Below are 12,125 nucleotides of genomic sequence, written 5' to 3'. Positions count from 1 at the left end.
GATGGCTGGATGGCATCACTGACTCGACGGACGTGAGTCTGAGTGAACTCCAGGAGTTGGTGATGGACAGGGAGGCCTGGCGTGCCTCATGGGGTCGCAAAGAGTCGGACACAACTGAGCGACTGAACCAAACTGATAGGCTATATTTTACTTAACCAAACCCCTAGTGATGGATACTAAGTTACTTTCATTTTTTCTCCCATAAACAATGTTACAATGAGCATTCTTGTACATCTCTCTACAAGAGACTCTCTGGGCTATTTACCTAAGACAGAATTATCAAGTCCTAAGAAATATCCATACTTAATTTGACAAGTACTGCCAGCTTTCTATGCAGAATGACTCTCTATACACTATTTTACCTACCCAACAGCAATTCTTGAGTATTCCCACCTCTCTTCATATACATATTTAGCCACTGGGGTTTCTTCTTATGTGTACTGACTTCTTATATCCTTCCAATGAATATTTTTCTAACTAATACTGAGTTGCAGAATTTCTTACATGTTCAAGATATTAATCTTTAGTTAGTCCTAAAAGTTGTAGTTATCTTCTTCCAATCTATTCAGTTCAGTTCAGTTCAGTCACTCAGTCGTGTCCAACTCTTTGTGACCACCAGAATCACAGCACGCCAGGCCTCCCTGTCCATCACCAACCCCCAGAGTTCACCCAGACTCACATCCATCGAGTCAGTGATGCCATCCAGCCATCTCATCCTCTGTCGTCCCCTTCTCCTCCTGCCCCCAATCCCTCCCAGCATCAGAGTCTTTTCCAATGAGTCAACTCTTCACATGAGGTGGCCAAAGTACTGGAGTTTCAGCTTTAGCATCATTCCTTCCAAAGAAATCCCAGGGCTGATCTCCTTCAGAATGGACTGGCTGGATCTCCTTGCAGTCCAAGGGACTCTCAAGAGTCTTCTCCAACACCACAGTTCAAAAGCATCAATTCTTCGGCGCTCAGCCTTCTTCACAGTCCAACTCTCACATCCATACATGACCACAGGAAAAACCATAGCCTTGACTAGACAGACCTTTGTTGGCAAAGTAATGTCTCTGCTTTTCAATATACTATCTAGGTTGGTCATAACTTTCTTTCCAAGGAGTAAGCGTCTTTTAATTTCATGGCTTCAGTCACCATCTGCAGTGATTTTGGAGCCCAGAAAAATAAAGTCTGACACTGTTTCCACTGTTTCCCCATCTATTTCCCATGAAGTGATGGGACTGGATGCCATGATCTTCGTTTTCTGAATGTTGAGCTTTAAGCCAACTTTTTCACTCTCTTCTTTCACTTTCATCAAGAGGCTTTTGAGTTCCTCTTCACTTTCTGCCATAAAGGTGGTATCATCTGCATATCTGAGGTTATTGATATTTCTCCCGGCAATCTTGATTCCAGCTTGTGTTTCTTCCAGTCCAGCATTTCTCATGATGTACTCTGCGTATACGTTAAATAAGCAGGGTGACAATATACAGTCTTGATGTACTCCTTTTCCTATTTGGAACCAGTCTGTTGTTCCATGTCCAGTTCTAATTGTTGCTTCCTGACCTACATATAGGTTTCTCAAGAGGCAGATCAGGTGGTCTGGTATTCCCATCTCTTTCAGAATTTTCCACAGTTTATTGTGATCCACACAGTCAAAGGCTTTGGCATAGTCAATAAAGCAGAAATAGATGTTTTTCTGGAACTCTCTTGCTTTTTCCATGATTCAGTGGATGTTGGCAATTTGATCTCTGGTTCCTCTGCCTTTTCTAAAACCAGCTTGAACATCAGGAAGTTCACAGTTCACATATTGCTGAAGCCTGGCTTGGAGAATTTTGAGCATTACTTTACTAGTGTGTGAGATGAGTGCAATTGTGCGGTAGTTTGAGCATTCTTTGGCATTGCCTTTCTTTGTGATTGGAATGAAAACTGACCTTTTTCAGTCCTGTGGCCACTGCTGAGTTTTCCAAATTTGCTGGCATATTGAGTGCAGCACTTTCACAGCATCATCTTCCAGGATTTGAAATAGCTCAAGTGGAATTCCATCACCTCCACTAGCTTTGTTCATAGTGATGCTTTCTAAGGCCCACTTGACTTCACATTCCAGGATGTCTGGCTCTAGGTCAGTGATCACACCATCGTGATTATCTGGGTCGTGAAGATCTCTTTTGTACAGTTCTTCTGTGTATTCTTGCCATCTCTTCTCAATATCTTCTGCCTCTGTTAGGTCCATGCCATTTCTGTCCTTTATCGAGCCCATCTTTGCATGAAATGTTCCCTTGGTATCTCTAATTTTCTTGGAGAGATCTCTAGTCTTTCCCATTCTGTTGTTTTCCTCTATTTCTTTGCATTGATCACTGAAGAAGGCTTTCTTATCTCTTCTTTCTATTCTTTGGAACTCTGCATTCAGATGCTTATATCTATCCTTTTCTCCTTTGCTTTTCGCTTCTCTTCTTTTCACAGCTATTTGTAAGGCCTCCCCAGACAGCCATTTTTCTTTTTTGCATTTCTTTTCCAACCTATTACATATCTGGTAATTATTTAGAGTCCTTCATTTTATTATCACAAATGCTTAATCATGATATAATCAAATCTTTTTTACTCAGTGGCTATACTTTTGGGAATATTGTTTATAATAAATTATTCACAGCCACAGGCAGAATATTTTCTCCATCAGCTTTAATGTGTTACCTTTTAGATTAATTCATTTGAAGATTATTTTTGTATATTGTATGAAGTCGTAATCCACCTTCATTTTCTTCCATACAATGAGCCAGTTTTCCCATGTTGTTGTTCAGTCACCCAGTCATGTGTGACTCTTTGCAGTCCCACGTACTGCAGCACGCCAGGCTGCTCTGTCCCTCACCATCTTGATGTCATCTCTATCATGTGTCAAGTTTCTCTAAATAGGAGTCTCTGTGGATACCTTTACTGTGATGCATTGGACTACTTGTAACACTTCATTACACACATTCAATAGTATATTAATATGCAAAGCAACCCATATTATTCTATTTTCAAAATGGTCTTAGCTATTCACGGATCCATAATATTCTAAAATAAATGCCAATAAATACCAATCTTTCCATTTCTAAACTCATCAAGGAAAAAAAATGGGGGAGAAGGCCCAAATCAATAAAATCAGAAATGAAGAAGGAGAAGTTACAACTGAAGCCGCAGCAATATAAAGGATCATGATTTTACTGTATGGACAATTATATGCCAATAAATGGGCAACCTAGAAGACCTGTGTACATTTCTAGAAATCTATAATCTTCTAAGACTGAATGAGGAAGAAATGGAAAATATGAACATACCTGCTACCAGTAAAAAATTGAATCTGTAATTTTAAAAACTCCCAACAAAGTCCAAAATTAGATGGCTTCACAGGTGAATTCTACTGAATAGTTAGAGAAGAGTTAATACCTATCACTATTTCAAAATATTGCAGAGGAAGGAACTCTACCAAACTCATTCTATACAGCCACCATTGCCCTGATAACAAAACCATAAAAAGAGATTCAGTGTAATTCTTATCAAAATACCAATGGTATTTTTCACAGAACTAAAACAAATAATTCTAAAATTTGTGTAGAAATACAAAAGACCCTTCAAATAGCCAAAAAATCCTGAGAAAGAAGAATAAAACTGGAGACATCATAATTTCTGATTTTAAACTATACTACAAAGTAATAGTAATCAAAATAGTATGGTACTGGTACAAAACAGACACACAATTCAATGCAACATAATAGAGAGCCCAAAAATGAACCCACACTTATGTGGGCAATAAATCTATGACAAAGGTGGGAGAACACACAATAGGGAAAAGACACCTTCTTCACTAAATGGTGTTGTGAAAACTGGGAAGCTACATGCAAGAAATTAAACTGCAGTCCCCTCTCACATGATGCAAAAAAATAAATTCAAAATGAATACTTAAATGTAAGACCCAAACCCACGAAACTTCTAGAAAAAACATAGGCAGGATGTTCTTTGACGTAAGTCTTTGTAATATTTTTTTGGACATGTCTCCTTAGGCAAGGGAAACAAAAGCAAAAATAAGCAAATGGGACTAACTCAAACTAAACTAAAATCTTTTTGCATAGTGAAGGAAGCTATCAACAAAATGAAGAAGCTACCTACTGAGTGTCAGGTGATATTTGCAAGTAATATTAATGTATCCAATAAGAGTATCCAAAATATACAAAGAACTGGTATAACTCAATGCCAAAAAAATAAGCAAACACATTAAAGAACAAGCAGAGGATATCAATACATATTTTTCCACAGAAGACATACAGATGACCAACAGGTACATGAAAAGATGTTCAACATCACTAATCATCAGGGAAATGCAAATCAAACCCACAATGAGATATCACCTCACACCCGTCAGAATGGCTGTTATCAAAAAGACAACAAATAGGGGCTCCCCTGGTGGCACAGTGGTAAAGAATCCATCCGATGCAGGAGACACAGGCTCAAGCCCTGGTCCAGGAAGATCCCATATGCTGTGGAGCAACTAAGGCATGCACCACAACTATTGAGCCTGTGCTCCAGAGCTCAGGAACCACAACCACTGAGCCCACGTGTGGAAACTGCTGAAGCCTGTATGCCCTAGAGCCTGTGCTCTGCAACAAGAGAAGCCACCACAATGAGAAGCCAATGCACTAAAACAAACAGTAGCCCCTGCTTGCTGCAACTGGAGAAAAGCCCTCTCAGCAACGAAGACCCAGCACAGCCAAAAAATAAATAAATAATAAAAAAAAAACCAAGTATTATTTTTTAAAAAGACAACAAATAACAAGTTTTGGCAAGATGTGAAGAAAAGGGAAATCTGTACTGTCGGTATGTAATTTGGTGCAACCACTATGGACAACAGTATGGTGGTTTCTCAAAAAACTGAAAACAGTGCTACCATTATGACTCAGCAATTCCACTCCTGGGCATATATCCAAAGAAAACAAAAACATTAATTAGAAAAGAGATAGTCATCCCTTTGTTTACTGGTGCATTTATAATATCCAAGATATGGAAGCAACCTAAGTGCCCATCAGTATATGAATAGACAAAGCAGATGTGCTGTACATGTACAATGCAATACTATTCAGCCATAAAAAAGAATAAACCCTTGTAATTTACTGCAATATGGATGGACCTAGATGGTATTATGCCAAATGAACTAAGTCATACAGAGAAATACAAAACTATATGATTTTAATTATATGTGAAGCCTAAAAAAAAAAAAAAAAACAAGAGAAGTAAACAAAAATAACAAAAATATAAACAGATTTTTAGATACAGGGAACAAATAAGTATTTGCCAGAGGGGAAAGTTTTGGGAAGAGAAGAAAATAGTTGAGGGGAATTAAGAGGTGCAAACTTACAGTTATCAAAGAAATGAGTCATGGGTATGAAATGTACAGTGAGTGGAACATAGTAACTATGTAGTGTCTTTGTGTGGTGACGTAGGGTAATTAGAATCATTGTGGTGACAGTTTGAAATGTTTAGAAATATCAAATCACCATGTCACCTAATAGGAATTAACATTGTGTTGCGGGTCAATTATACTTAAAAGCAAACTCATAGAAAAAGATATCAGATTTGAGGTTACCAGAGATGGAGGACGGAGGGTGGTTAAAAGGTAAAAACTTCCAGGTACAAGATTAATAAGCACTAGGGATGGGATGTGCATCATGATAAATATAATTAATGCTGTATGTTATATATGAAAGTTATTGAGAGTAAAGCCTAAGGGTTCTCATCACAAAAAAAAAGTATTATTTCTATTTCTTTAATTTTGTGTCTATATGAGAGATAGATGTTCACTAAACTTACAGTGATAATTACTTGATGTATATAAATTAAATCACTATGCAATACACCTTAAACTTATATAGTGCTGTATATCAATTACATCTCCATAAAACCAGAAGAAAAAAAGAATGAGGTAGCTTATAGAATATAATAAAACACAGAACAGTATCTAAGACACACTGTTAAGTTTTTAAAGCCAATTATGGAATATTATGGGCCTCCCACGGGATGCAAGTAGTGAAGAGCCCACCTACCAATGCAGGAGACCTGGGTTCAATCCCTGGGTAGGGAAGATCTCCTGGAGAGGGCATGGCAACCCACTCCAGTATTCTTGCCTGGAGAATCCCCATGGACAGGGGAGCCTGGTGGGCTACAGTTCATGGGAATCACAAAGAGTTAGACACAACTGAAGTGACTTAGCACACATGCACATGGAATATTATGGGCATGAGATTGAACCCAGGTCTCCCACATTGCAGGCAGATTCTTTACCATCTGAGCCACCAGAGTAGCCCAAGAATACTGGAGCAAAGTAATCTAATTTTAAAATAATAATTTGGAATACACAAATATTCATTGATCTAAAGGAAAAAGCCTAAAAGGATATTTACCAAATATTAACAGGAGTTTTCCAGACAGTGACATTACAGAGGCTACACTTTGTATTTCTTAAATTTCTGGTCATTAACATTTTTTTTAACTTTTTATTTTGTTTTGAGGGTATAGCCAATTATGGAGAAGGAAATGGCAACCCACTCCAGTATTCTTGCCTGGAAAATCCCATGGACAGAGGAGCCTGGTGGGCTACAGTCCATGGAGTTACAAAGAATCAGACATGACTTAGTGACTCAACAGCATAGCCAGTTAACAATATTATGACAATTTCAGGTGGACAACGAAAGGACGCAGTTGTACAATACATGCATGCATTCTCTGCCAAACTCCCCTCCCATCCAGGCTGCCACATAACATTGAGCAGAGTTCCCTGTGCTATACAGTAGGTCCTTGTTGGTTATCCATTTTATTTATTTTTTTAATTTTATTTTATTTTTTAACTTTACAATATTGTATTGGTTTTGCCATATATCGCAATGAATCCACCACAGGTATACATGAAAATATTGCCTTTAGCATATAATACAATTTTCTTATTTTGACTATGAAAAAGATCAAGACCTTATTTTTTCCCAGTCTTTTCCATCAGAAATGCACAATTCTTAAATGAAAAAGAAAATAGTAAAATTTACCATAATTGGAAGTGCTCAAATATAGATGAAACAAACATTTGTCACAGATACCACAGAGAAGATTAAGCATCCAATATAGTGTTTGACTAGATGACCTCTGAATGAGTCCTGAGTTGCTTTTTAACAGTTTACCATAAAGATCTTACCAATAAAATTGGAAAATTTCTGGGTGTCACTCAGAGTCTTCATATAGTCTTTAACATTCACCATGTTGTCTTCTGGAAGGAAAAGAAAGAGAGGTCACAAGAAAGAATTTGTGGACAAAATAATATTAAAAATACAGCATCAGATTTCTCTGGTTGTCCAGTGGTTAAGAATCCACTTGCCAAGATACTTGGGGGATCCCTGATCTAGGAAGAATCCACAAGATGTGGGACAACTAAGCCCATGCACCACAACTACTGAGTCTGTGGTCTAGAGCCCACCAGCTGCAGCTGCTGAGCCCCCACACCACAACTACTGAAGCCTGAGAGCCTTTAGCCCATGCTCTACAACAAGAGAAGCGACTGCAATGAGAAGCCTGTACACTGCTCCTAGAAAGTAGCCCCTGCTCGATGCAACTAGAAGAAGCCTAGGCACAGCAACCAAGACCCAGTTCAGCCAAAAATAAATAAACTAATTTAAGTGTATATAGTATCAAAATCAGCATACCACTTTTATATTGAAAATTTTAAAGCTTTAATTTATTCTTGAAAGTTTTATTTACCAGATACTCTGAATTCATTTTCATCCAAAATGCCTTGTGATAAGATTGTAGATACATGAGCTCTGTGCAAAAAAACTAAAAACACCAAGAAACTTTTAAAGTCCAGTAACTTCACTCTGCCCAAAGCAACAAAGCTAGGATTTCTACTCACAAGTTCTGAATTCAAACTACTCTTCAGTCACTAAATTAAGATATATCTGAGGAGAGAGGATTACAACAAGCCCACTCTCCATAAAATTTCAACCTGCTTGTTAAAATTATTCTCATAACTGCAAATGAGGAAAGACTCCTTTTCAAAGACAATATTTAAAATAACAAGCAAATACCTACAGATATTTGCTCAACAAAGGAATTGAATTTACTTCAACAAAGACCTTGCACTTTCTTTATAAAGAATACTTATAAAGACTAGCCCTACAGAAAATAAAATATTCAGTTCAGTCGCTCAGTTGTGTCCGACTCTTTGCAACCCCATGAATCACAGCACGCCAGGCCTCCCTGTCCATCACCAAGTCCCGGAGTTTACCCAAACTCATGTCCATCGAGTCGCTGATGCCATCCAGCCATCTCATCCTCTGTCGACCCCTTCTCCTCCTGCCCCTAATCCCTCCCAGCATCAGGGTCTTTTCCATTGAGTCAATTCTTCGCATGAGGTGGCCAGAGTACTGGAGTTTCAGCTTCAGCATCAGTCCTTCCAATGAACACCCAGGACTGATCTTCTTTAGGACGGACTACCTGATAGAAGTATTTAAATGCTTACCAGAAACAAAATCCGACTGAAGAATTTTCTCTACTTCTTTAGGTGACTTAATTCCAATATCTCCTAGAAAACCTTCCAAGTTCTTCCCAGGTATCATGTCATCTTCGGGCAAATTAACAGCTAAGACAGTCTCCTGTGATTCTAGAAATAGAAAGAAGTTATTTAGTAACTGATCTAGCCTCTGAATTTAAAAGCAGTAGCCATCACTAAAGGCTTTTGTCAGTGGCAACCCATGGTTTATTATCACATCCTAAATTGAGGAGTAAGAAATCTCAGTGAAGAATACAGACCTCAGGAAATGCTATGTCCACCAGTATAATATACAAAGAGTTCTTTATCACATTTCTCTGGTGCTAATGTAAAATTGGCATAACCAAGATGATTCATATAGCTGAATTTTTCACTACAGTTACACAGAAGAGTTATTTTACTGGGCTTCCCTGGTGGCTCAGTGGTAAAGAATCTGCCTGCAATGTATGTGACCTGGATTCAATCCCTGGGCCGGGAAGATCCCCTGGAGAAGGGAATGGCTACCCACTCCAGTATTCTTGCCTGGAAAGAGGAGCCTGGTGGGCTACAGTCCATGGCGTCACAAAGAGTCAGACATATGGAGTTCTAATAGTAGCAAGCAAAATTAACTTTATTTATTGAGGTGAAATAAATTTTAAAATCATGAAAACTGTAAAATATGAAACACAGTATCACGAGGGCTCATTCATCTTTTCTCTTCAATTCTACCAAGACTCAATTGTATTCTAGCATCTGGAATTTTGCTTCACATCCAGCCTTTTCAAAGGAGGCAGTGTTAAGTCAGATAGATCTGCATTCAAATCCTGACCCTGGAATTTGTGACCTGGAACTCTGTGACCTTGAGCTAATTTTTACTACTTAACCCCTCTATAAATCTCAGTTGTCTTATATATAAAATGAAATTATAATAGTATCTACCTCACTAGGTTGATATGGAGATTAAATATGAAAATATAAAGAAAAACATTTAAAACAATGTTAGACGTATCAGTTCAGTCAGTTCAGTTGCTCAGTCATGTCTGACTCTCTGTGACCCCATGGACTATAGCATGCCAGGCTTTCCTGTCCATCACCAACTCCCAGAGCTTGCTCAAAGTCATGTCCATTGAGTCGGTGATGCCATCCAACCATATACTAAGGGTTTATTAAGTGTCATTATTACTAGCAATAAAATAATTGTCATTTTTATTATAATTATTAAAACCAACAAGAACTAGCTACAAATGGTAATCACAGATTCTTAGTGTCTTAGATCCTGCCTCACTTCCTGTTCCCCTAACATTATTAGGAGACAACTGCAGATGGCAATTTGAGTTTTGCCAACACCTAAAAACCTGTATCAGCTCTTCTTTGTCTTAACTAAAATTTGGTTTCCTTTAAAATACTGTTTCCTTGCATAATCATCTTGAGTACAGTCTATTCAGCTTCCCATGTTCCATATACCATAGGACCAAGAAACAAAGCACCATTCTCCTGGTTTTCTGCTGCCTGTTGAGCCTATTTTGAGCCTATTTTAGTCCAACTTCAATCAAAATGTATCACTCCCCTTTAAGGTTCAAGCCTGATATTCAACTATGCCACCCTTCTGACACCATTTTCTATTACTTCCTGACCACTCCTTCATAGTCTCTAAGGATTTTGGCACATTGATCATAATCTTCCCTCAACTCTATATCCTATTATCACCCAATGATAATAAGGATGATCCTAACCTCAGAGCACCTTGACTTCTTAACTGCCAACAAGCCTTCACTTTCTTTCCAAAGTCATCCACACCAATGGCTATTCTTAATCCTCATCATTACCCAGCATTGCCTGTCTCATCCCTAATATCCTAAACTACCAGATCAGACACTGACCATAATCCTTTAAGACTATATGTGCCTTTGTTGAAGGGAAGTACAGAACTTTGCACATTATGCCTCCTCTCCAGGCCCCTCCAAGTTCTCCAGTGGACAGTGGAGACACAGTGAACTAGCCTGATCAGTTATAATGGAGGGCCTGCTATGTTAACTCCTTCCTTCTTGGGTAGCCCTTGTTTACTCTTCCCTGTAGTTATTGGTCTTATATTGCACTGACTGGCACATGCCAATGCCATCTCCCTAGTCCCTGTGACCATGCCCAAGATTCAGGTACCTAACCTGTTCTCCTTTCTCAATGGCTTAATTTCAACATTTTTTTTCTTACCATCTGAGCTCTCCTCTCTGATTTCAAAGTTAACTATCATTTGCTAAGCAGATAATATGTACCTAATAACTATGCTTTATATGTATTTTTGCAGTTGATCCTGGCAACTGTATGAGAAACACGATGTTTTTAGCATCCTTGTTTTAAAGATGAAGAAATCAGAATGGCCTAGAGTGAGTAGGCAGCTAATAAGTCAAAGAACCACACCCCCATCTCTTATCATACTCCATAGCCCATGCTCTTTTCTACTACTATGCACTATTTCCTATTCCTTAGCTAATCTAATTAACTACTATACTATGTTGATGCTAATTATGTTATGACCCAGGTAAAATACTTATATGTAAACCAGAAAATATTAAATACATTTCTTAACCTAAAAGAGAGCTCTCAGTTCAGTTCAGTTCAGTTCAAGTCGCTCAGTCATGTCTGACTCTTTGTAACCCCATGAATCGCAGCACGCCAGGCCTCCCTGTCCATCACCAACTCCCGGAGTTCACTCAGACTCACATGCATCGAGTCAGTGATGCCATCCAGCCATCTCATCCTCTGTCGTCCCCTTCTCCTCCTGCCCCCAATCCCTCCCAGCATCAGAGTCTTTTCCAATGAGTCAACTCTTCGCATGAGGTGGCCAAAGTACTGGAGTTTCAGCTTCAGCATCATTCCCTCCAGAAAAATCCTAGGGCTGATCTCCTTCAGAGAGCTCTAGTGGTGGGTATTTCATATGCCAAGAAAGCCTATGTATTGAAAATCTATAAAGTATATTGTGTACTTCTTTGCACACAGAAATGACTCTGCATTGGTTTCCCTAACATTTGTCTGAGTTGTCATTCTTTTCAAGAGTGCTCACTGATCAAATAGTCATTTGAATGGTTATTCAAATAAATCACCAGTAATACTGTTTTAAACATATTTTCCAAACAAGAAAGTGCACAAACCCCACAAGCACTATCTTCATTGGTTTCAGTCCTACATCTTTAACTTTTAAGCCAAAATGGAAGTCAAATAATAGAAAACCTGTGCCACTGAACTGCACATGATCTCTCTGATATTTAACAAAAACATGATAAGTGTCTATTAAATAAGCAAAAGGAACATGATAAGTGTCTATTAAAGAAGCAAAAGATTTATGAGAAATTATATAATATAGAAGCCTATACACAGGATGGAGTCCTAAGTCTGAGGCTTAAAATGATATATAGAATTTTCATATCTGGAAAAATTGTAAGGCCAGTAGCTGACTCTATATATAAAGTCCTAAAAACAAAAAGAGTTAAAAATAGGTTTAAGCAGGTCCCTTTCTACAAAAAACCTTTTTCTTTCATTAAGAAACCTGTCAACTTTTAATCAAAACCAAGCTCTGCCTACCTATAAATAGATCAATGTCAATATGTTAATC

General features: G+C 38.2%; 1 protein-coding gene across 1 annotated transcript in view; it reads right to left on the bottom strand.

The window, feature by feature from the left end:
- Positions 1–7,156: 7,156 nt before the first annotated feature.
- The window catches only part of EFCAB13 (EF-hand calcium binding domain 13), a 100,325-nt gene continuing 95,356 nt past the window's right edge, over positions 7,157–12,125 (bottom strand). The window contains exons 16-17 of the mRNA XM_027519290.1: positions 8,510–8,650; positions 7,157–7,261 (exon numbers count right to left, since the gene is read on the bottom strand). Of these exons, the coding sequence (XP_027375091.1) occupies positions 7,164–7,261; positions 8,510–8,650 (239 nt within the window). The 3' untranslated portion in view covers positions 7,157–7,163. The remainder of the gene's footprint in view (positions 7,262–8,509; positions 8,651–12,125) is intronic.

The sequence above is a fragment of the Bos indicus x Bos taurus genome, chromosome 19, assembly GCF_003369695.1.
Source record: "Bos indicus x Bos taurus breed Angus x Brahman F1 hybrid chromosome 19, Bos_hybrid_MaternalHap_v2.0, whole genome shotgun sequence".
NCBI lineage: Eukaryota > Metazoa > Chordata > Mammalia > Artiodactyla > Bovidae > Bos > Bos indicus x Bos taurus.
This window is presented reverse-complemented; position numbering and strand designations above follow the sequence as displayed.